Source organism: Solanum lycopersicum, chromosome 1 (genome assembly GCF_036512215.1).
Source record: "Solanum lycopersicum chromosome 1, SLM_r2.1".
NCBI classification, from domain to species: domain Eukaryota; kingdom Viridiplantae; phylum Streptophyta; class Magnoliopsida; order Solanales; family Solanaceae; genus Solanum; species Solanum lycopersicum.
This window is the reverse complement of record NC_090800.1, coordinates 2,991,548-3,017,878: the sequence shown is the minus strand read 5'-3', so window position 1 is coordinate 3,017,878 and position 26,331 is coordinate 2,991,548. Positions and strand designations below refer to the sequence as shown.

The 26,331-nt window shown below is 33.7% G+C and overlaps 3 protein-coding genes across 6 annotated transcripts; 2 read left to right on the top strand and 1 right to left on the bottom strand.

Annotated features, from left to right (window-relative positions):
* The first annotated feature begins 2,281 nt into the window (after positions 1 to 2,281).
* LOC101264046 (phenylacetaldehyde reductase) lies at positions 2,282 to 8,042 on the top strand. Its single transcript, XM_019213957.3, has 6 exons — positions 2,282 to 2,496; positions 4,993 to 5,162; positions 6,071 to 6,262; positions 6,773 to 6,935; positions 7,325 to 7,511; positions 7,657 to 8,042. The coding sequence occupies exons 1-6, from the start codon at positions 2,376 to 2,378 to the stop codon at positions 7,793 to 7,795; spliced, it is 972 nt and encodes a 323-aa protein (XP_019069502.2). The 5' UTR covers positions 2,282 to 2,375; the 3' UTR covers positions 7,796 to 8,042.
* A 1,640-nt stretch (positions 8,043 to 9,682) lies between these two features.
* PAR1 (phenylacetaldehyde reductase) lies at positions 9,683 to 15,547 on the top strand. The gene is made up of 6 exons (NM_001247894.1): positions 9,683 to 9,800; positions 11,226 to 11,395; positions 12,432 to 12,623; positions 13,410 to 13,572; positions 14,328 to 14,514; positions 15,391 to 15,547. The coding sequence occupies exons 1-6, from the start codon at positions 9,683 to 9,685 to the stop codon at positions 15,545 to 15,547; spliced, it is 987 nt and encodes a 328-aa protein (NP_001234823.1).
* A 597-nt stretch (positions 15,548 to 16,144) lies between these two features.
* On the bottom strand, positions 16,145 to 26,174 carry LOC101255234 (DNA repair protein XRCC2 homolog). 4 transcript variants are annotated; one of them, XM_069296299.1, is made up of 12 exons: positions 25,916 to 26,173; positions 24,570 to 24,717; positions 22,833 to 22,990; positions 21,833 to 21,903; positions 21,066 to 21,128; positions 19,949 to 20,086; positions 19,385 to 19,487; positions 17,507 to 17,543; positions 17,335 to 17,423; positions 17,078 to 17,233; positions 16,897 to 16,982; positions 16,145 to 16,823 (listed from the first exon to the last, which is right to left on the bottom strand). In XM_069296299.1, the coding sequence occupies exons 1-10, from the start codon at positions 26,099 to 26,101 to the stop codon at positions 17,210 to 17,212; spliced, it is 1,017 nt and encodes a 338-aa protein (XP_069152400.1). In that variant the 5' UTR covers positions 26,102 to 26,173; the 3' UTR covers positions 16,145 to 16,823; positions 16,897 to 16,982; positions 17,078 to 17,209. The 4 variants fall into 4 exon arrangements, with proteins under 4 accessions (XP_069152400.1, XP_010315090.2, XP_010315097.2 ...); XM_010316788.4 differs by having other exon boundaries at positions 16,897 to 17,233; XM_010316795.4 differs by having other exon boundaries at positions 16,145 to 16,814; positions 16,897 to 17,233.
* Between the last annotated feature and the right edge of the window lie 157 nt (positions 26,175 to 26,331).

Here is a 26,331-nt window from a genome sequence, read left to right as displayed (position 1 = left end):
TGTTTTTCTTCTCTTTTTGATAATGGTGTAACGGTCGACATGGCCGCATTTCAAGTATTTCACGGGATACCTGCTATCTCAACTGGTATCATATTTCACTTGATAACCCCACATTCTCTCAGAGCTAATTTTAAATGGGAAAATTTCATGCATAGCCATTCATAAATAGCCTAATTACTCTTCATTACTATAGTTTGATCATTACAATTCATAGCTACATGTTGTAGGGAGGAGAGAGGTGAGAGAGATTAGGAGATAAAAGAGGGAGGGGAGGGGGGGGGGGGGGAGAGAGAGGTGAATTGTATACGTATATTGGTGGTTAGATAATTGTATATTATACAAATGTATTTGTATATATGGCAAGAGATTGGGAGAGGGACGAAAGAGGTGAGCGAGAGAGGGCAGGGAGTGGAAAGAGATGACCTGTATGTATATCGGTTAGATAATTATATATTATACATATGCATTTGCATATATGGCAAGAGAGATTGGGAGAGAGAGGAGAGAGGCGAGCGAGAGAGGGCAGAGATGTGAATTTTATATGTATATCGATTAGATAATTGTGTATTATGCATATGTATTTGTATATTCTGACTAATTATACATATACAGACGTGACTAATTACACAAACTCGAAGTCAACCCACATAATTAATGTATAATGTTAGTCGCGACTGATAATTATAACAAATTATAACTATGATGAATAATTAAATAGTATAAATTTACTTAATCGCGTAACTACACTACACCTCGTCTCACCACCCCGAAGAATATAGATCCATCCGATCGATAAACACTCAAACCGAACTCGCCCATCCTTTTTCCTATTTTAAATTGGAATAAATATGAAGTGTTGATGGTGCATAAATAACTAAGCTAATTGTTAATTACATGGTTTTACATATTATTTAGCAAAGGAATATATTCTTGCAAGGATTTAGGTAAGTTGAGCTACAAAGTACTGAATGATACGTCTATCTATTTTTGGTATAGAGGTTAAAAGTACAATGAAATGGATGAAGTACAAATGATGCATTAATTTCGAAATTAGATATGTCAGCTCTAAAACACAAAGTTAAGAATATATCAATCCGTTTCCTTCCGTTTATTTTAACAATTTAGAAAGAAAAGAAAAGAATTTTATTTTTTGAAATGGAGAGAACAGGGTTGGTTCGGTTTGATTTGATTTTATGTATTATCAATTTTAAATATGTCAAATCAATAATCAAATGAGATATTTTTTATCGGTCTTTGGTTTCGGTCCTTAACAATTTGATTTTTTGTTTAATAAGAAAATACTTATAACTAAATATATGACTTTTCTAATAAATTTGATGCGAAAACACAATAATGTAACTTTACAAATGAGCATATAATAGAAACAATAATAACAAACCTGAAAAGAACTAATTAAGAGGAATACGGTTTTATTCAAATTTTAACATTTTTTATAATGTGTAATTGTGAAATCAAAGTCTTTGTGAAATGTGAATTGAAGGTTAATCGACAAAGATAATAACTACTAAGGTATTGAGATTAATATTTATGTACAAGTAAAGATAGTAAATTACTAGTCTTAGCCGATATTAAAAATCAATATCGAATCAATAATTCAATAATTTTTTTTTTATAAAATCATTAAAAAAAACATATTATGAACCAATAACACTTTTATCGATTCTATTTATCAATCAATTCGATTTTTGTACACCCTAATAATCAGTGGCGAAACCATGATTTTCACAAAGAGTGTCCAAGTGCTAAACTGAATATGCTCTTCTTAAAATGTGACAAGAAAAAAATTGTTACTAGTGAAATTCGAGCACACAAACACTTTAAATTTGTGCATCTTTACTCTTTCAAGGCGCCTATTATTACTAGATTACATCATATTGTCATGTCAAGAACGTCCAAAATATATTATTTTTATTTATATATACTGCTAATATTTCGACGAAAGTTGTCCAACACAAGTACGGCTACGACACTACTACTAATATTTTGACGAAGGGTGTCCAACACAAGTACGGCTACGACACTACTTCTAATATTTGAACGAAGGGTGTCCAACACAAGTACGGCTACGACACTACTACTAATATTTCGACGAAGGGTGTCCAACACAAGTACGGCTACGACACTACTACTAATATTTCGACGAAGGGTGTCCAACACAAGTACGGCTACGACACTACTACTAATATTTCGACGAAGAGTGTCCAACACAAGTACGGCTACGACACTACTACTAATAAGGTAGGATCTATAAAGTATCAAAGAAAAAGGAAATAAGATATAGGTGGCTAATTTCCATCAATTCTTTATACAAAAAAAATAAATAATTAAAAGTATTCAATATTATTATTATTATTATGAGTTTGGAAACAAAAACAGTAGTGTGTGTAACAGGAGCTTCTGGTTTCATAGCTTCATGGCTAGTCAAATTATTGCTAAATCGTGGTTATACTGTGAAGGCTTCTGTTCGTGATCCAAGTTTGTATTTTTTGTGTACTCTCTATTTTTTTAAAAAAAAATTGTTTTTTTTTTTGAGATTATTTGGATTTTGATTCATTTATTGGAGAAATTGGGGATATGGGGTTTGTGATTTTTGAAAGAAAAAAATTTGGAAAAAATGTTAGTTTTTTAAGTGTGTTTGATGAAAATTGTGTTTATGATTTATCTTTGGTAAGTGTGTTTGATGAAAATTGTGTTTATGATTTATCTTTGGTTTGGTTGTTTGTGTTAGTAACCTCTCAAAATAGAGAGTTTTTTCGATTTTTCGAATAATCAACTCCAACCTAATTTTTTATTTTAATTTTTTTAAAATAAAAATCTTCTTATTCTTTTTTTAATATTATATTGTTATTTTTTATTTCATAATATAAATCATTTCTTTCATTTTTTTTCCGAATAATTCAATCTATATAATTGTCATGTAATATAAAATTTTATTTTTAAAAATTCTTTATTTAATATTCTCTTCGTCTCATTTTATGTGACACTTTTTTTTTACGAATAATTCACCCTATATAATTGTCATGTAATATAAAATTTTATTTTTTAAAAATTCTTTATTTGATATTCTCTCCGTCTCATTTTATGTGACACTTTTTATTTTTCGAGAGAAACATTTTAATTTTGATCGGACATTTGCGTATGGAATCTTCAAAAATTTTAAAATGAATTTTATATATTTATAAACTACGTAAAGAGTACTATAAGTCACAATAATTGTTAATTCAAAACGTAAAAACGATCTATGAAAAACTTACGATCAGAAATAGACTTGTTTGAATCTCGAAATGCGAAAAGTGTCACATAAAATGAGACGAAGAGAGTATAAAATTATATTTTATTTCAAATTTTTGGAGAAAAGCATAACCACAATCACAATCATAACTGTTATTTGTATTATACTTTGATTTTTTTCGGATATTGTAAAATTTGAAAACGATCTACTAGACTACTCAGTTATTTTTGTTATGTATTGTATTGTTATGTTATATTTAAATTATTATGTTATGTCTTGTATTGTTTTCTTATATTTATATTATTATGCTATGTATTGTATTGTTATGCTATATTTGAATTATTATGTTAATGTATTTGTATTATTATCTTATATTTATATTATTATGCTATGTATTGTATTTGTAAATTAAAACTTTTACATTTTATGCATTCTTCATAGTGAAAACTAATAATAATATCAAATTATATCACTTAAGTGATGAAAATAAAAATATTATTAATTCGGGATGAAAGTAGTATGTATTAAATAATATAATTTTTAAAACATTATATTACATTTGAGACGAATTATAAATATTAGATATTTAATTAATAACCTTATATGAAAAATAATATGTTAATTATAAAATGATTAAAATAATAAAAAAGTGAAATAGCAAATCTCTATAAATAGAGAATAGAGGGTTTTTTAAAGTGTGATTAGATTTTTGTTTTACTCTCCAAATATAGAACCGGATACCTTATAACAATAACTTTGCAGCACTTCGTAAGAAATAACAACGTTTAAAGCATATTTTCGAAAGCAGAAAGTTAAAACCAGTAAAGAAAATAAAATCTATAACAAATTCAGAAATAATATTAATAAGAAAAATAATTAAGCCCATTAAATGCACAGTGTCCTTAAGAAAATTATTTCCCTCAAGTATTCGAGGTTAAAACTAGTAAAGAAAATAAAATCTATGACGAATCAGAAATAATATTAATAAGAAAAAATAATTAAGCCCACTAAATGCACAGTGTGTCCTTAAGAAAATTATTTTCCTCAAGTATTCGAGGTTAAAACCAGTAAAGAAAATAAAATCTATAACAAAGGGAAGTGGTTTAAGAATAAGAAAGGACTTTAGAATCGGATGCGCTCGCCCAGCGAGAAAGGCCCTGACCCTGCCAACCAAGTATCAAAAAGAAAGAAGAGAAAGAAAGGAGAAGAGAACTTCGTATTTTGGTAACTCTCTAGGAGTCATCTTTAACCTTGAATGCTATTAATAGATTCTACAGTCGAAAATAATATTAATAAGAAAAATAATTAAGCCCACTAAATGCACAGTGTGTCCTTAAGAAAATTATTTCCCTCAAGTATTCGAGGTTAATGGAAACTATCCTCCTAGGATGTAACGATTTTACTGAGCAGTGTATCGGTACAAAAAAACAACGATCAGTGAACTACTCAACAGTAGCAAAATACACTAATTTATTTGTGCGGAAGAAGAAGAAAGAAGAAATAGTTTATAAAAAATCCATAGTGAAAAGTATGAGGAATTAAGAATTGAAAAAGAGTTGAGTTAAACATAGAATCATAAGAAAGGAAGTTGTTCAATAGACCTACATTCACTCATAATCGATAAACCGAAGTGCTTATAAGCTAGTTTGACCGACTTATAAACTTAGTCAATTGCATCGTTATGCTTTCTATTATGTTATATTAATGTAATAATCATTTTTTTTAATTTTCGAATCTAGATGATCAAGAAAAGATAGATCACTTGACTTGTCTTGATGGAGCCAAGGAGAGACTTCACTTGTTCAAAGCAAGCCTGCTGGAACAAGGTTCCTTTGATGCTGTTGTTGATGGCTGTGAAGGTGTATTTCATACAGCATCTCCTTGTTACTTTGAAGCTAAAGATCCACAGGTTCCTCACTCATTCTCTTGATTAATATGGTTTTGTATCTATGTTGCCGAGACTCTCTAAAAATGAATGGAAACTTCAAAACTAGTGCATTTTGGAGGATCTGACATGGGTGCGGCCAACATTTTTTTGAATAGTACGAGCAACAATAGGTTTTGCCGTCTACTTTTGCAAGTTTACTCTTTGGATAGTTAGTCTTGTTGTAGAACCACATAAAATTGGATGAATGAAAACTAGTGCATTTTGGAGGATCAGTACGAGCAACATAGGTTTTGACGTCTATCAAAATAGTTGAGCAAGAGCTATCAAAGCTAAATTAGCTATAGCACTCTTATCAAAAGCAAAAAAGCGCAGAAAAAACTCTAAAGTCCGTTGAGGTGTTAAGTGCAAAGCGCAGAAAAAGCTTTAAGGTCCATTTAAGTGTTAAATTCAGAGCGTGGACTTCAATGCAAGAAGGCGCGAAGGGAGGGAAAAAAATACAAATATATACGTTTTGTCCAAGATTTATAATTCTAAATATGACGAAAAAAAATGAATGAAGAAACTGAAATTTTTCTACGATGAGTTGAAGTATCAATTGTTCAGTGCTGCTTCTTTAGAAGTGGCTTACTGCTAAGGAAAAGTATGCCTTAAAGCCTTGATGACGACACTAAAGCTCACATTAAGCGAGTAGAAGAGCTCAACATGTTTTGAGCCTCGCTTCAGGGCCTAAGTGTGCCTTTGACAACTCTGGTATATAGTACTCATGTAAGGATTAATGTTGTTCACCTTTACTTGGTAAATATAAGAAAATTTCACCTAACGAAACTGGCTGTTGTGCTCTTCGATCTGCTGGTCCTATTTCTCTGTTCTAGTTTTTGGTTTTTCGTCTATTGATGTAATGGATTAGCCCTACTGTTAACGTGCTGCAGGCGGAACTGATTGATCCTGCAGTGAAGGGGACACTTAATGTTCTTGGATCAGTTGCGAAGACAACGACTGTTAGGAGAGTGGTTTTGACATCATCTATTGCAGCAGTTTCTTTCAACGGCAAGCCAAGAACGCGTGAAGCGGTGATTGATGAGACATGGTGGTCAGATCCTGACTATTGCAGAAAAAAACAGGTGCCTTAGTAACCAAGGTTTTGAGCTGAATGTTTCTGAATGCAAAACTTACCCGGCATGGTTTAGGATTATATTTTTTCTTCGGTAAAAAGGACAAATATACCCCTGAAATATCGTAAATGGTATGCAAATATCCTTTGTCATACTTTTGAGGCATTGGTGCCCTTGTCGTCAAAAAACTAGAGCATATATGTTCTTCACTCTAACGGAAGACTAAATAGGGACACATGTCACAATCTTATCTATCGATTCGATATTTAATAAATACTATGATATGTGTATATGTCCGTTAGTATAAAGAGTATATATGCTCTATTTATTAGATGGCAGGGGCAAAATATGATGGAGGGTATCTGCATACCATTTACGATAGTTCGGAGGTGTATTTGTCCTTTTCCCCTTTTTTCTTTTAGCTAATATGGTTCAAATTCTCCAATCTTCACATATAGAGGTTTATAAAGCAGAGGGAACTGATGGTAACTGTGGACCATCTTTTGTTGTTTTTGCTAGCTCTGGTATATACTTTCGAAGACATTGGCTGAGGACGCTGCGTGGAAGTTTGCGAAAGAGAAAGGTTTCGATATGGTTACAATAAATCCAGCAATGGTTATAGGCAGTTTGTTACAACCAACACTGAATACAACTTGTGATGCCATCTTACAATTGCTAAAAGGTAATGCTTGATCTTACATCAGATGATCTGTCGTTGATCTCGTCATCTGAACCTAGTTGTTTTATGTTTGACTCATCCGTCATGATTTCTTGGAGGAAGAAAAAAGAAAGAAAGAAACAAGGATCGCGATTAGTTACTTAACCGTTTTCCTAAAGTTTCTCTTCAAGAGAATGAATATGACAAATCAACTTTGTTTCTGCATACCACTGGCTTAGCTCTGGTAAGTGATTATGACATGTGTACGTTCGTCAGTATAAAGGGTATATATATGCTCTAGTTATTGAACGGCAGGGGTACTAATGTCCCAAAAGTATAACAGAGGGTATCTGCATACCATTTACTACAATGTGTTGGAATTCATGTTAAAGTTTCGTTTTGCTTTACTACAGGTTCTGAAACATATCCAAATACTACATCTGGATGGGTTAATGTGAAAGATGTTGCCCTCGCGCATATTCTAGCATTCGAAAACCCTTCAGCTAATGGTAGATATATAATGGTTGAGTCAGTTGCACATTACTCTGAGTTAGTACAGATATTACGCGAGCTTTACCCTACAATGAAGCTCCCAGAAAGGTAAGTTTCTTCTACGTGTAGCCTCTATCTTTCGATTAGGTTTGTGAAATGTGCATCGTTGATATTGAAGTGATGCTTCACAAAGTAACTAGAGCATGCTCAGAATACATAAAGTTGGCTCAACGTTTTCGATTAACCTCTCCAGGTGTGTTGTTGATAAGCCATTTCCGCCAAAGTACCAGGTTAACATCGAAAAAACCAGAACATTGGGTGTTGAGTTCACTCCTTTGGCTTTAAGCATCAAAGAAACTGCTGAAAGTTTGAAAGAGAAGAAATTTTATTGAGAGCATACTTCTTCTGTACCTTAATGTTCACCATAGCTTGGATAGATCGATATAATACGAGCTTTTGTTACATATCGATATAAACGTGTCATGGATGTAGTAGAAATAGCTTGCGTCCTTTGTATCGACGATTATCTTGGTCTATTAGAGCTACTTTGAAGCCATGTTATCTTTTGAAATTTGGAAGTCTAATGTGTTTGTTATAATGTTTAGCAACTTACTATTAAAATTGTTTATGTTTGTGCAAGAACAGCTCCAGGATGTTTTTCTTCTCTTTTTAATAAATGATGGTATAGGGGTTGTCATAGTCGTATTTTGATTATTTCACGGGGTACCTGCTATCTCTACTAGCGTAGATACTGGTATCATGTCTTGCTTTTTCTAACAAAAATAATAAAAATTTGTTAAAATGGGCAAGTAAAATGAATATTTGTTTTTGATATAGGGGTCAAGTAAAATAAAACATATAGAGTATATAGAGCAGTGGCGGAGTCAGAATTTTCAAAAAGGGGGTTCAAAATTCATAGAAATAGACACATGGAGTAGCGGAAGGGGGTTCGACATTTACTATGTATACATAAAATAAAATTTTAATAATGTATAAATAGTATAATTTCCCTTCGAAAGGGGTTTGGATTGTATCAAGGTGGCTCTGCCCCTGATATAGAGTATAAATGATTCATTTATTTCTATAATCGAAAAACTAACACAAACTAATAAAAGGATAAGTGAATCAGAATAACAACAATAAAATACTCAGTAAAATCTAATTAAGTGGCGTCTGAGAAAGATAGAGTGTATGCAAGTCTTACTACTACCTCATGAAACGAGAGAGACCGTATACGAAAGATCCTTGATTCAAGTGTATCAAATTTGAATAAAAGAAATAGGAAAATAATGAAGAAAACATATAAGCTAATTAGAAAGTCGTGTGTAAAGTTTACCAAAAAGAAACAATAACTACATATTAAAAGAACTAGGGTACGGCTAGTACTACGACATACACTAACAAGTTTAAACTTTCACAAGGCAAGACAAAACTCTATCCCTACAAATCTTCTAACCGAATATGCAACCTCCACTCCTTCCTATTGATGGTCATGTTCCCGAAATATGAATTGCACCATGTTTTGTCTAATCACTTATCTTCAATACTTTTTCAGCCTACCCTATCCCTTCGCTAACCCCTTACAATCAACATCTAGCACCTCCTCGATGAGCATTTGTGCACCTTCTCTTCACATGCCCAAATCATCTCTCGACAATGAATACCCTTCTTCTTACCCTCATCTACTCCACTCTCTCCCAAATCTTCACAGTTTGACTTAACAATTTAATACCCTATAATTATTATAATTTTGAATATCACCCTAATATTCAAAAACACATACAATTTTTTTCTATCTATTATGAACATTTTATTATGTTTTTCGACTTTTACTTAGAACAGAGTTTACTTCATATATCTAATTAGCAAGATTAAGAAATTAGCTACATATTAGGTCATTATAATAAGAAACCCATGTCTTGGTTAAAAAAAAAAAAAAAGAGAAACTTAGGTCTACGTATACTGAAAAGAATATATTTACGCCACATAGTTTCATATATAATATTCTATTCGATACATTATATATAATATTAATTATTGGATTAAGTAACGTAATATTTTATATATATATTTTTTTAAAAAAAAATCAATTTTTTTTTTGAAAAATGAAATTAGGACTACCTACCTAGAAACTACCAATAAAGGAAACAATATAGGTGGCTAATTTTAAGGATAATCTCTCAAATTACTTTCTTTTTTTTTCCTATCAATTCTTTATACCAAAATAATATTATTGTTTTTTTCTCCTCTGTTTCTGCTTCGTATTTTTGCTGAGAGAAATGAGTGTGACAGCGAAAACAGTGTGTGTAACAGGAGCTTCAGGTTACATAGCTTCATGGCTAGTCAAATTCTTGCTACATAGTGGTTACAATGTGAAGGCTTCTGTTCGTGATCCAAGTTTGTACCTTTTTTTTCTCTTTTTATTTTAGGAAAATGTGGTTTTTTTGTGGGTTATTTGGGGTTGGATTCATTTGATGGAGAAATGGGGATATGGGTTTGTGATTTTTTTTTGTGGGTATTGATTCTTGGATTTGGATTTTGAAAAAAAAAAGGTGTTTTGTGTGTGTCATGCAGTTGAAATACTTGGAAAATGAGTGTTTTTTTGTGGGTTTGGATTCATTTGATGGAGAAATGGGGATATGGGTTTGAGATTTTCTTTTGTGGGTATTGATTCTTGGATTTGAATTTTGAAAAAAAAATGGTGTTTTTGTGTGTGTCATGTAGTTGATATACTTGGAAAATGAGTGTTTTTTTGTGGGTTATTTGGGTTTGGATTCATTTGATGGAGAAATGGGGATATGGGTTTGTTATTTTTTTATGTGGGTATTGATTCTTGGAAAAAAAAAAGTGGTACAAAAAAATTGGTTTTTTTGTGTGTCATGTAATTGATTTGTTGTACTTTATGATGGTGTTGGGTTGTTTGGATCTTGGAATATTAGGTTATGAAGATCATATGCTTTGATTGTTTGTTGGATTATGTTGATCGTCTTATCTAAAAGCTTAAACTATTAGGGGTTTGTTTGGAATGTGGAATGGTGGTTGTGATTATGGTGGACTGATTTTGCTAGTTCACCATAATCACAACAGATTTTCAATTTGGTATATTAGTGATGTTGTGATTATGGTGAACTGCCTTTGCCATGTAAAGCCACCACTCATGTATTCATTTTCATAGGAAATGAGGAAATCCACCTGGTTGGGCAGAAAAGCAAAATCATCTGCTGAGAGTTCTCATTAAATTAGCCGAATCCCTGCACCTGTATCTGTACCTAGATTCATACCCCCGAATTTTTTTAATTTAGATTATGAAGGATGCGTCCTCTAGATTCATACACTCTTCTTTTTTTAGTTTTTTACTTTGAGACTTTATACTCAATAGATAATCTTTTGACGTCCAGTAAAAATACATCTTAGAGCAAACCAACTCGCAAGCAGTTCCATAGGTTACAGTTAATCAATTAACCACAACTCGCTCTTGAACCAAGTGATATGGTGCCTATGCAGATCCCTTTCTTCCATTATATTGTGTTCTTAGCTATGTCTGTCTTGAATCAAGGGAGATTTTAGATCTTTTGAGACAATCACATCATGTGATAGAGTGTACTTTTCTCTTTTTACCACACTTATCAAATAAATTCAGTGTAGTAAAGAAAAAAAATCATAAGGTTGATCTTGTTTCACTCATCACTGTGACTTAAACTTTCAGCTCTCCGCTTATTTTATAATTTGGACAACAGAAAAACTAGATATTTCATTCTTCGCCCGTGCTATAGGTCATGTTTACTGCTTATGTGTTGAATGCGTTATGATATTTTCGTGCAGATGATCCCAAGAAAACGCAGCACTTGCTTTCTCTTGGTGGGGCCAAGGAGAGGCTTCACTTGTTCAAAGCAAACCTATTAGAAGAAGGTTCATTTGATGCTGTAGTTGATGGATGTGAAGGTGTATTCCATACAGCGTCTCCTTTTTACTACTCTGTTACAGACCCACAGGTTCTTTCCGTTCTTGTAAATCTGATTTTACTTACCTTCATTCTAGGTAGTGTAATGGCAGTTTCTATGTATTGATAAAAGTATTGCGGTCAGCATCTTTATTAGCTTAATATCAAGTAACTTTAGTTATCAATGACAAGTATTCAGATCAGATGACACAAGTGACAAATGAACCATCTGGTACATTAAAGGAGCTAGATGCTATGCTGATGAACCATAACATGAGTCCTGTTTCTTTGAATCAGATACTATACAATTTCCATTTACTCTGCTCCTGGTTATTTTACCATTTGCCTGGCCCGATTTGTATATCTTTCTCTTTCTTTTTGAAGTTTCATTATTCTTTCAAGTTCCTTTTGTATGCTTGGCTGTTTGGTAAATAAATCTAAGACTGTGTAATACGATTGAAAGATGTAACAGTTTAGTTTCAAGATATCCTTTCATCATTGTTACTTCTCCCCTCTTGTAAATTAAGTTAGTTACATCCTACTAGAGTGAAATTCTCAAATTAATATATTAAGTACCTAACTGAAATAGTGTGAGAAAATTTTGAATTATGTCTGTAAGATAATACTCCTTGACAGTTCACTCTCTGCTTTGGCTCAACTCTTGTTTAATGATTATAAAACTATACGGTTATGGTTGGTCGAGGAAAGTTTACAGTGAGCAGGGTTCACCTCCTTAAAGGACAAGTTGCGACAGTGGCTTGAACATCATGAGAGGATAATTAAATTATAGCATACAGCTATTGGAATTACTATTTTCTCATTTCAATGTACTTGATGTGTTATTATGAAGCTTAAGAATTTTGTAATCTTATTTTGGAGTTTGTTTTATGGACTTTAACTAGTTGATATAGTTCAAATTTGGTAGTCACATGAGATTATTCACGTTCTCTAGAAAATGAAATGTGTGGTAGCCATGTTAAAAACCAACATCCGACTTGTTTTCAATGGTACTTAAAGTAAGTTAGCTTGTTTGTCCTTCTAGAGTTGGCTCCCATTTCAAATCAACTCTACATCTCCCCATATTTCAGGCTGAATTACTTGATCCTGCTGTTAAGGGAACACTCAATCTTCTCGGGTCATGTGCCAAAGCACCATCAGTAAAACGAGTTGTTTTAACGTCTTCCATAGCTGCAGTTGCTTACAGTGGTCAGCCTCGGACACCTGAGGTTGTGGTTGATGAGAGCTGGTGGACCAGTCCAGACTACTGCAAAGAAAAACAGGTGTGCATGTATTTTCTTCTTTCTTTTTGAGCACATTCAAAGACAAATGAAGGTATTGCCCATTGAAATAGCTAGTATTGAGCTAGTCTTACCATTATTGTATGTTTTGTTATATTCGTGGTCAATGTCTCTCTTGACAAATTACAGTGTGATACTGTTGCATAAATGTGGGAGCTGGGAAGGCTAGGGATCTACAGAAGTTGTAACAAAATATACGCTGTATCTAAATTTGTGATGAATTAGACGCACTTTGATTAAAATTACTTTTATCATGGTTTTGTATTGGTATGGATGTAAGAAGGACCAGACACATTTCTCTTATTTAATAATATCAACAAGAGCTCATTAACCGCGGTTCTTGACAACATGACTAGCTGATCCAATTTAAAGAATTTCTGAGTGCTTTAGTCACTGCACTATTTCTTATTAATATCATAAGTTTCTATGTTTGCAATTATGTCAACTTAAGTTTCTGAGGTGTTCATCCAAACACTTCTCTGGTTGGTGTAGTATTAGGAATACACATTTTTCTTGGAGATGTGTGTTTTAAAGCTAGGCAGTTTCAATAACTTTTTAAGTGTAATGAATCATCTGATCTTGGTCACTTATATCATCTGTTTTATATGTGACATTGACCTGTTATGATTGAAAGCTATGATATTAGTTGCAATGTGTCCTGTTAGTGGCCTTGTTTGTTTGCATGTTTAAATAAAGCATTCACATCCCATTGTTTCTTTCCTAGATTTCAATTGTTAACGTCTCTCTATTTTCTCCTGTTCCTTTTAGCTCTGGTATGTCCTCTCAAAGACATTGGCTGAGGATGCTGCGTGGAAGTTTGTGAAGGAGAAAGGCATTGATATGGTTGTAGTAAACCCTGCTATGGTTATTGGTCCTCTGTTACAGCCTACACTTAATACCAGTTCTGCTGCAGTCTTGAGCTTGGTAAATGGTATGTTTCTTAAACTTAAATTAGTTAGATCTTTACCTCAATCTGGTGAGGTCAGATGGCTTGAAACTGTTTAAACCTAACAAATGGAATACCAAGGCCATGTGGAATGCCAAGAAGACGGATCATATATGCTGTAATATTTTCGTTTTATGGTCAACATAAGTAGAAGAATACGTAGGCCACCATAATCAGCTCTAAGGAGAAGCTCAGGCAAAAAATCCGTCTTTCTGGTCAACCTAGTTAGATTTCTCGAAATAATATTACTAATCTAGATGGATCATCCTCCTAATATGAATAAGACGAGAACATCCACTCTCTTATGGCATATAATAATGCGGTTAAATCTGAGAGTAATTCATCGAGTATACTGGCCTGTCTGTCTTTTTGTTCTAGTTGAATGTTCTCCTGTTGCTTTGGCCTGAATGTGGAAGATACGTGGGTGAGGGGCTAGACAACAGGCGGGTCTATGGTAACTATAGTATGATATGCTTATTGAGCTAGAGGTGAAGTCACTCATTAATGTTTTTCCCTTTAAGCTAGAAGAGTACTGAAGTAATTTACCTTTATAAGTTTAAATTTCAACCAAAGAATAAACTAAAACAGAACAATTGAGGTGGAGGATATAAATGATGAAAATGCATTAATAGGTCAGTGACTCGTGCTTTTTCGTATGATATCGAAATTTCTTTGACCATAAGGATGTCAACCATTCTTTTCATCATCATTTCAAATGTTCATTTTTCCATGCTATGTAGGTGCTGAGACATACCCAAATTCCTCTTTTGGGTGGGTTAACGTGAAAGATGTTGCAAATGCACATATTCTTGCATTTGAGAACCCTTCAGCTAATGGGAGATACTTAATGGTTGAGAGGGTTGCACACTATTCTGATATATTGAAGATATTGCGTGACCTTTATCCTACTATGCAACTTCCAGAAAAGTAAGTATTCTTATAAAAAAAATAGGTCTATTTTTACTTGTGCTGGAACTTCTATATTAAGCTTTTATCACACAAATGTGCTATGTGGTTAGATGAATATGTTGAATGTGTGCTTATCCACTCCGAGTCATTCATAGATTGAACGCTCCTTGATTTTATGCAACTTATATCCAAGGACTTGCAAGTCACTAACTTGAACTAGAGTCTAGACAACTCCCCCATAGATTTTCTTCCCTTTCTGATGGTTGGACAAGCATTGTAACCACAAGAAAACTTTATGTATGTCCAATCCAGTGTTCTTTTAAAGGTAACGTAAAGGGTGGGGGTGAGGGGGCTTTTTGCTGCAACGCGATTTCAGATTGAGACGAGGGACTCAATGCCTTAACTTAATCAAGTGAACCTTCGTTGCCTTAACCTTATGCAATCCAATGCAGTTCTTGGAGAAAACTTAGAAGCAAGATGATAAAAATACTGAATAATTCTAAAACTGTTCTTTCGTTTATCAACTTGTAATGCCTTGTGCCATAATAAAGTCATTCTTGTTTTACAACTTGTAGAACTTTTATTTGATATCTTATCAGCCTAACTCGATATAGATAGGGAGTAATGATCGTTTGAAGTTGGTCCCTTGGTCCTAATGCATGCTCCTCATTTGAACCTTAGTTTATCGTTCAGTTTCCAACTTTACTTCGCCCTAGGACATCTCATATACTTGCTATCACGTCCAAGTGATATTGCACTAGTTTGTTATTCACCTTTGACATGAAAAAACAACATTTTATGTATTCGTTATTACATTTATCGCCTCCAAACTCAATTCTTAGGGTCCCTACATTGTTGCTTGAGCTTTTGTGAATATATATGATATATCTGTAGGTGTGCTGATGACAACCCATTGATGCAAAATTATCAAGTATCAAAGGAGAAGGCAAAAAGCTTGGGTATTGAGTTTACTACCCTTGAAGAAAGCATCAAAGAAACTGTTGAAAGTTTGAAGGAAAAGAAGTTTTTTGGAGGTTCATCTTCTATGTAAAAGGCTTCTCAAAGCTTTTATGGTTTTGTTGAACAATACTACCCACCCCACCCTACCCTACACACTTTTTTTTTTTACTTCTTTTAGCTAATTATAGAATCGAGAAGTCTAATGGTATATCCGTTAATAAATTTCGATCAGATGAGGTTGAAATTTGTTCTATATCTAGAGATTTTTACAGACTGGTTTGATAGAAGAAATTAGAACACTATTGTTGTGTTTTGTTGAGTTTGGTTTGTAGGAGAAAACCAAATGGATTTATTGATATTTGAAGATTTGTGTTGAATCCAAAATTTTCAGGCTCAATATCTAATTAATAGTTGATTTTGAAACAAATTGGATTATTTTTCATTTAGCAAAAACATGTTATTAAAATTTCTGTGTAAATTCTGATGTACTTATATTATTTAGAGCATATGAAATGTTTAAAAGATTAAACTAATCTACTTCTAACTCTCTTTCAAAAGAAATCAGCCATGATTTTGTGCTGTCTTGAAAATTTTAACCATGGTACTAAATACATGTCTTCCATTCATTTGCTTAGTGTAAATATCAGGTACGAGTAAATTTTTTCCGAACATCATTTTGGTCAGCGAGTCGAGCCAATGAAGTTTTCGATAGATAATTAATTTGTCTAAAAAGCACAACGTATACCCTACGAACTCCTTGACAAGTTTTTTTGACATGCCTAATTATTTATCTTAGGGAAAAAGGACAAATATACCCCTGAATTGTTGTAGTATGCAGATACCTTCAGTCTTACTTTTGGGACATAAGTGTCCCTGCCGTCCAAAAACTAGAGCATATATATCCTTTATATACTAACGGACGTATCATAATCTTATTCACCGATCCGACATTGATCGAAGGATAAAATTATGCCACGTGTCCCTAATTAATCTTCTGTTAGAGTGAAGGGCATATACGCTTTACTTTTTGGACGGCAAGGGCAACAACGTCTCAAAAGTATGACGCAGAGTATCTGCATAACATTTATGATAATTCGGGAATATATTTACCCTTTTCCCCTTTATCATATATACATAACATCACAACAGCAACACGAAAGATTACCAATTGGAAAAAATGCAGCTTTTAACTTCTTTCTGCAACTTCTGCTTCAGTGTCCAGTTTTTTTCTCTTCGCCATATTGTATCACAAACTCGGAAAATATGTCGAGAATTACGAGAGAAGAACTACTAACATCTTTTCTTTCACTGCAGCTTTGGATGTCATCATCTCTAAGGTTGCCAGAACTTACGAAGACCTTTGAGTCCTACAAATCACCTTTCACATCACTGTAAATTTTGAACAATGATTTACATGTTAAAATCGAATGAGACGCGTACCATATTGAGAGAAGTCCATATACATCAGCCTGGAGGTTTGTATATCCGGAATCTGAATAGGTAGAAAGCTTCCATGTTGCATCCGACTTCCTCAAGTGTTCCACGGTGCAATTGAATCAAATGTATACACGCCAAAACCAAGCATATATAGAGAGAGGGACATGAACAAAAATTAACTTACAGTTGATACATCCAGATGAGCAAATGACGTATTTGGAATTTCATTTTGGGCTTCATTTTAAATGCTTGACCTCGGTTGAGGGAGCAATCATGAATCAGTGTGTCAAAAGGCCGGTCTGAAATCATGTGAATTTCATAATACAATGTATGTGCCATCCTACATTTTGAAGCAAACACATTAGTGAAGCCGGAGAATGACTTCTTGAGTACAGATGGAACATCATTTCAAAAAAAGAACAAATCTTAGATTGCACATACATCATTGATTGTAAATTTGTCTGGTAACTTCAAGGACGGCAACAGCCATTCTGATAAATAGATGGGCTGCTTTGGATATTCACTATCATCTGCAGAATAACGACAAAGCCAATTCTTTTTATCCATGATAAGAGCAAGAAATGGTCTTGGCCTAAATGATTTTGAGCCATACCTGAAGGTCGCACAAGTATTCTGTGTGAAACAAAGGACTGCAACAACCAGAGAAGAATATTTAGGTTAATGAACCCCTTAAAGTCCAACGTTCAATTGAATAAAAACAGTTATATAAATGTGGGATTCCTGTCAAATCTCCCACATTCATTTATATATAGATGATTGGGTGTCGTTCGTATAAAACCATATCTTTTTGTAGGTTTTCTATTTGGCATACTTCTTTATAATGGTGCCTCTTTATGCTCATATTGTTAATAAACTGTAACTTTAGAAATACAATGACCTGGGATTCTTGTCAAAGGCTGCAACCGCAAGGCATAGAGGGGAGGTCATAAGTGTCTACCGTAAAATCGATTTTGACAGAATGAAAAAGCATCAAGTTATGGAGCACTAATTTCAGAAGCACATGATTCCTGATGTTTAAGGTCAAAACATAAAAGGAAAAATACACATGTTCTTCCACGCTTAGTTATTGTAAAAGCATTTCATAAACAAAAACTTTACCAGCATAAAAAGTCTGTGTGTCCGACTTCATCTAAAAAGCGGCAATGAATGAATTATCAGACTAAATTTGCTGCTCCCTGAATCAACATACCATGTATTAACATTTGTTTTAATGTTCAACCAGAGAGGTGTTATGAAAATTTGCCACTACTCCTATATAGCTATAGTGCCTTTCTGTTACCTATTTCTCATCTATACATCACAGTCCGCACTTAATTCATACCAGGAGAAAGGGGTTACTGGCACTCTCATTCATAAATCATGTCCGACTTTCCAAACATTCAAGGTCTATAGTGGAAGATTTCCAATTCCATCTGATTCTTAATGAACCATCACTTGCAAGAACCACCAATTTCGGCAGAAACTCCACCATTCTTTGATTGTTTCTGAATTTTGTTCCTTTAGCACAATATTTTCAATATAATAGTCTTTCCATCGAACAATATATTTGCAAGATATTAACACTGGAATATTTCCACCCTAATGTTATATTTGCAAGAAATTAACATGACACACATTAAGTGCTGTGAAGAGCCCCACATTGTCCCTTTAAGGAATGAGCGGTCTCTTTATATTGCTTGGGCAATCCTCACCTTGAGGTTGAGTTAGGCCCAAAATCCATTTCTTTACATGCTATCAGAACAGGACCTATTCCATTTCTCATTTCCGATGTTGGGCTCCATACTAAATTGTCCACGCACCAAATGTCCAGCCCTGGTAATGAGGGGTGTGTGAAGAGTCCCACATCATCCCATTTCTTTTCATGAGTTAGCAAGGGGAGAAGTGGAAAAAATTGGCCCCAACATCTATTGGGTCTGCTATATGAATCCTTACTATATCCATTTCAGTTGAACCCATTCCATCCCAAAATTAAAAAAAACATGGCCCTTTTGAGTTCTCTTCTGTTTCCATTGACATGCAAAGTTAAGAAAAAAACTAAAAAGATTCCTAGCAAATATTGAATCTAATATATGTCGCTTATATGAAATTTTACTTCCATTATGTTCTAAATTTTGCTAAATTGATTTTAGGCCCACATTCTCTTTCAACACTTCAATCATGATGGTTCGTTCTCCACTTCTCTCAGTTCATCTCCATTAACCAATCACTATAACGTTAAAAAGAAATAGTTTATTATAATGCTTAGCTTGAACAAGATGCCCAACAAATGATTTTTTAGATAGAAAAGATATCTATATACCATAGAGTGAAGTGGCTGTACTAAAATTTAGCTAGAACATTTGAACTCTTGCATTCTTGGTTGCTTATGAAACACAATGGATCCTTACTCTCTTTAATTAAAAACGAAGAACACCAAAAAAAGAAAGAATATGCTGGCTATACACAAGCTTTTCATATATAGTATTGTTACCTGCCATACTGAAGGCATATACTCCCGATACAGTTGAGCATTAGTACTACTCCTAATGATCCTTGAGTCCAAGTTACTCTCAATAGACAACTGCCCTGTACTCCTGTTTTGAGTGGTTGCAAATTAGAAAACGATGAAAGTGAAAAGAGAACTATTTGTAAGATTTAGCAGCTTAAGATCATCAAGAAATGATCTTTGGAACAACTGAACATTTCCATAAATATGGTGTACAAAATGATCCTAAATTGATACATTCAAAGGGGGACAAGCTCGTAACCACTATTGATGATCAAACAGATAAAGTCATGTACATGTTATGTTACTTGAATAATTTAAAAATTTGTCAATCAGAACACAAACTGTCCAAAGCAATGAGCCCAGAATATGGAATTAAACCAGGGCACATTTACAGATAGACAGCACATATTGAGCTTTAATTTTTTCACCACATTCTATACACAGGATACTTATCATATTTATCAGGTCATTTGTAACCAGATTTTAGTAATGTGCAATACAAGATTAATTTTGGAATTTGGACAAAGGAAATGAACTGAATCCAACCTAATAACTTCGCGAGATGCAACTTTATCCTGTAAACTTGCTGCTTTTGTAGTTAGAACAAGCATCGGATGCACCACAAGAATCTTCTGGATCTCTTGAACGGCAATGTCTGACACATTTTGCAAAGAAAGACTTCTCCTGGTAATAAGACAAATACGTAATGCTAAAATACCCAATTTGAGAATAAGAAGCAAAAAAGAATGGTGCGACCTATACAGAAAGCAAAGGAACATACTAAATCCTTTTCTCTCCTAAGAACCAAACCAAGTGTTAACATGATGAGTGCTAGGTAAAAAACATGAACAGATGAAAGTAAACAGAACGAAACTCGTAACCATATATATGGTACTTGATTAGATGACATGTGAGGTTACCAAGACCACAACCTGCACCATCCCAACCTCCAGGAGAAAGAAGAAAAAATAAATGACAACTGAACAGCTGGGTTTTATTCAAATGGTGAGCTAAACAACAAAACAAAGAAAAAGACAATTGAACTGCAACCTTCATTATAGGAACAAAAACAAAGAAAAAGACAATTGAACTGCAACCTTCATTATAGGAATACAGTTACAACTCTACTAAAAGACTACATTTATGTGCTCATGCCTGCAAAAAAAATGCTATTAAGAAGCACCACTTTCAAACTGATAGAGTCTTTATTTCAAAACTTTTAAGCACTCTCCAAGAGCTGAGACAGGTTTCCAAGAACTATTTATCTTACATGTGAATTTAGTATAACACGTGCAGCAATTTAGCATGACCAAGAACAGGTTCATCTCTTAAGATGAATCCGAGTACTTTCCCAGCTCATCCAAGGATAAAACAAAAATCCATAGAGTAGAATGCAAATCTTAAGCAAGATAATTGCATTTCTAATCACCTACTTAGAATATTTGACAGGCAATGGTCATTTTCCAGCTAATAAATAGGTAGCAGAAACTGCAAGCTTTCTTAACACCACAAAAATGCTACAAATTAAGGTGCTTGCAGGAAGAATTTGGAGATGAACTAACTTTCAGGGTTCTCCATAACTCCTTTTTTTGCTGTTCACTTTGAACTGCATTTTTAACTTATTTTCTCCCTTTAAATGTAAGATATTGTTGTGGACTCTAACCTGTTGTTGCTCCCTGGCGGTATAGATGGTGAAGCACGATCCATCCAATAAAAAGCTCCAATACTGGTCATACAAGAGAAGCAACATATCTTAATAAACTACAGAACTCAGTTACGCCATCAAGGAATATTAAAAGATGAAGGAAAAAACCAAAGGAAACAAAGGGAAGAGGAACATAGATGGAAAGTTTGAACACAGATCTGATGACCTAACAGATAATCACTAAATGGGTAGTAATGATGAAGTACAATTCTAATGCCTGAACAATGATCTGGTGAATCAGTAGTCCTTGCAACCTAAATGACAAATCTAGTCAATAAAAAAATCTAGTCCGAGTGGAAACAGGAATTGATTATAGTCACAGAGCATGCCAAAGAATCGGACAAGGAACTAACGATAAAATGGAAGATAACACGTAAGCTTTTTCCCGTAAAAAGGCACATTTTGATAAATTAGTTGTGTCCTTCCTTGGACATTCCCCTGATAAAGAAAAAGGTCACTTTAGAAGACCATCATACTGTAGTACCATAGGATTGGCTGTTTTAACATGGCCACATGACCAAATCGGCAAACTGCCTGACATCAAAGATATGTCAAGAATAATGAATTATCATGAATTGTTTGATTTATCTATCCATATACTTATCCTAGGAATACTTCTATTCTGTAGGTTGAATGATACTACTGTTAAAACTTCAAGTGTCTCTTTATTATTTGTATGAAACTAAACCACCAAATTCAACATCAAGAAGAGCATTAGAAGGAACCTGTCAACCATAAGCAAATAAACACCATTGCCATGTGCCTCTTTTTCCTTTTGAAGTTGGAAATGCAATGTCTGCAACAAAACAAGATTGAAAGAATAGGCGACATACTTGTATATAAATTGAATTATTTAAATTCAAAAATATAAAAAGAGTATATCAGGAACTAATCCAATCAAAAGAATACATTGTAGAAATACACAAAATAATAAATTAACAACATATATTCACAGCAAGAAGTGTTGGATTATGGAAAATTACACGACTAGCTTGTCTAAAAGTTTAAAATGCTGAAAATATACACTTCTTTTTTACCTAATCATATCTTTAACACCCCCTATTCTATAGGATGAGTCAAAGCACATCGACATCTTTTTAGAAATGATGGGGGTGAGGCTTAAACTCAAGATTAATGTTGACCAATGTCAAACTCTGATAACATGTTTTTTAAAAAATGGACATTGAGCTTTGTGCAGCTCCAAAAATTAGAGCATGAGGCAGATTGTCAAAACCACATAACCAGACTACATCTCATACACTTAACCATGGAGCTCAACATTGTCAAGCCTCCTTAATATGCAATTGTTAACATTCCAACCCCCACTCCCTATCTTCAGGATATTTCATATATATATAACATAATGACATTTATCATCCTCAAACGAAAATAGCTCACAAATCTACGATAAATGGAAAGGGGTACAAGTTTCTATTTTACACCAATATATTTTGACAAGACAATGTCAACGTAGCACCATCTCAACCTCTATCAAACATTCAGTCACTTTATTTACATCACTACCTTCAAAGAGATTGCAGACATGGTCTAGAGTGTTGGTTCTAACAATAATATTAAAAGAAATATCTCCCAAAGCATTAACAAGGTTGAAGGAACAAAAGCTATACGTATATTGACAGGAGATATAGACTTATTAAAAGAGAGAAAAGATAGGTAGGAAAGAAAAAACTAGATAAGATGAGGAAATTACTCATTCTAACTCACCTTAAGAGTAGCAAGAAATTCAGAACTATCATAACAGCGGATGTACAAGAACCTTCTCATGCTGACAGCGAACAATTCTTTGTCATATTCGGTGTGTGCATCCTTTGATCTACTAGGAGAATTATCCACCTTACTTAGCTTGTGGCCTACCCCATTGCCTGATTAGACAAAATAAACCAAATACTACTTGCATCAAATGTATGAGGCCATTAACATATTTAGTCACTAGTTTCTCTACTGTTATGAACATATGTGTGTGTGTGTATTCTTCATTTGTGGAAGGGCCAGTATGGCGAAATGGGGCAAAGTTATTCCTTTGGAGACAATAAGTCGTGGTTAGAGGGTAAGCCCCTATTCTGCTTCATTTGCACCTATCCTCGCTAAGCATCGAGCTTGACACTTGAATTACACTTTATAATTTGCACTACAGGCTATCAGAATTTGGAATTTTTTCTTTTGGTAACCAAGAAATCCCCAAGGCTAGTGGAAATTCAGTGGACATCATAATTTGGAACCTTTATAATTCCAACCCTTGCACAACAGTATTTTCTACTTTTTAGTTTCTCATTTGAAAATCTCAAAAATATATTGGTTATTAGTGAAACGCCAACCTCTAATATCAAGGGAGCATAGCTCTCAACTCTTACCAAATTTTAAGTGATACCTATGTGCTTTATTTATGTTTTTTCCTGTTGAAATGTCATGAATGTGCACCAAGATGATATCAAACTATATAGATAGAAGTGTTCAGTGTTTAACTCTAAAAATCTATCAACTATCTACAGGCAAAGCTGAGAAAATTAAGTCAACTCTCAATTTATTAACAGAATGGTTACTGAGCCTTTCTTGAAAATGCTTTTCTTGAGCCAAGTGTCTATCGATAACCGCCTCTCCACCTCTAATAAGGTAGGGCCGTTAGCCGTAGGGGTAAGGTTTGTGTACACCCCACTCGTGGAATCACATTAGGTATGTTGTTGTTGTTGTTGTTGAATGGTTACCGACTTTTACTAACACCCAACTGGCTCATCAATTCAAAACAAGTATTGGTTGATCGATTCAACACCACAAACATGTTATATTTTAAGTGCTATTTCAGAATTGATTATAAAATCAAAATATGTTATTGCAATATTACTATGGCGATTATTATTATAGCAGTTTATGTAATTAGGAAACTAGACAAATAAGCAGTACAAGGGACTACGCAAAAGTTCTTTCTATAATGGATGATGAGAGATCATTCACAAAAAAAAATCTCATAAATGGATAATGAGAGATTTACGGAATCTTCAAGGGTGATGAATCTTTTAATTTGATTCAACTTGAATTGCGGATCAGCAGTCGCTGACTGTCAAACAAAAAATTTCGAAGTGGTAGAGGATTCATTGTTGCAAGAGTTGGCTTTTTGTCTACTTCGTATGCATAGATGATTGGCAACATTTTTGGGAGGCTTAATGTATGTTTTTAATTCATTATGTAAAAACAAAAACCAATTTGGTGTAATATCAATAAATACTTTGATTAATTGAAAAATGAAAACAAAAAGGAAGTCTTTTTTGTTAATAACAAAAGAGAGTTTTGAAGCCATATTACCATATCAACAATATGGTTCCAGGAAAACACAAATTAGTCATAAATTTCCAGCAATTGACTAAACTATAAAATTAGAGCCTCCATATTCTAAAAAACATGAAATTCCAAAATACAAAATAAACAAGCTCAAGAATAAATATCTACCATTTTCTCGAATGATCCGCTGCTTCAGTAATCGTGAAAGGCTTAACACATCGAAACGACAATCCAGGTCAACAAACATAACTAATCGCTCCAAGCCTCCATAATTTACACCCTTCCACTCCTTAGGCAGAATACAATTAATAGCAGCCTAGAATGAATCAAAAAGAATCTCATTAAGCTTATTATTTGAGAGACATAATATATGTGATACCATCTAGCTGGGATTAAGGTTTTTGTAATTTTCTTAACAAAATCTACAGTTACAATTTTTATATTTGCCAGGACTCTTTTTAATCAAGTTAGGGACTCGTATGTCCAATCGAGAATATGAATAAGTGTGAGTTTTTGAGACCTACTTAGTTGCAAGATAAAATATTTCCCTTTGTCCATGAGGTATTGTTTCATTATTTGCAAGTACTCAGTTTGGTCTTGTCCTTTTGGTGGACTTCAACTGAAAATCGAAATAGCGGTATGAATGTGTATTTCAAGTGAAATTTTTCAAATCTTCAATTTCCATCCCTAAATCTTTTCTACAACTAGGACTTCCATAAACTTTTCTCAAATTCAACTTCAAATAATCTTCTTCCAGATTTAACTGATAAGTATACAAATTCCTCGTTAGTATTGGTATGAAATAGACCCATAATATTAGTATTTTTTGATAACCATAGTGTCCAAATCAGCTTTCACGAACCTCGTCTAATTCCACAGATACATGTCACCTCCCACTCCCACTAGAGACAAATACTAGGTGATTTTATCCGCCAAGACTAAGGTAGATAGGAAAAAATGAATTCGAACCTACGACCTCCTGGTTCTCAGCCCACTTCATTGACCACTAAACCACACCCATAGGTGCTGATATAGACCCATATGGAGCAAAATGGTCGCATGGAATCCATACTTCTAAAACATCCGATCCTAACTAGTCAGGTAAATGATTAATATTGGTAACACTACAAAATGTAAGAGTCCACAAAGCAAAAGAAAATGGTCAAAAATGCACATAAATTATCCCAATTTTTCGAGTTTCCTACCTAAACTATCCTGTCTGTGCATTTCAACTATCAATTGTTTATATTTCCTACCTGAATAATGAGATATTTCAGTTTACCAAACTCACACACCTACTAGTTGAAATGTGTTTTAATTCAGATAGAAAACTTGCACACTTAATCATTCATTCATATATGAAACTCAAAAAACTAAATACATTAAGAGTGTTTTCTCTCTATATGCACACTAAATCACTGATTCAATATTATGAATTTGCATCTATAAAATGTAGCTGAACAACAATAAAGAAAAAAAATTAACAAATAGAGTTTTTGTTTAATCTGACTTGCCTGCATAAGAATGCGAGTTTTTGAAGAAGGAGAAGGACCGACGATTTCTACAACATTGCCGGGACGGAGAGGAATCCGATGAAGTGGTGGAGGTAATGGTAGAAATGGCCGCTCTGAGAAAACCCTAGCCAGAAATTGCTTCGCCGTTTCGTCTGCTTCAATCCATTTTCTCGCCGCCGACGCCATTTCTACTCTTCCTCAGTTGCTCGGAGCACGAAAAAGGAAGACAGTGAAACAGGAGACTCTACAAGACTAAAATAATTTTTTTTAATTAATAATAAGTATTTTTAATTAGAAATAATTAATTTTATATATTTATGAAATTTTCATTTTATTTTTAACTTATAAATGGTTATAAAAGAACATTTTTAATTATTTCACTTTTTTTAAAAGAAAAAATTAAAAGGTGTAAAAAA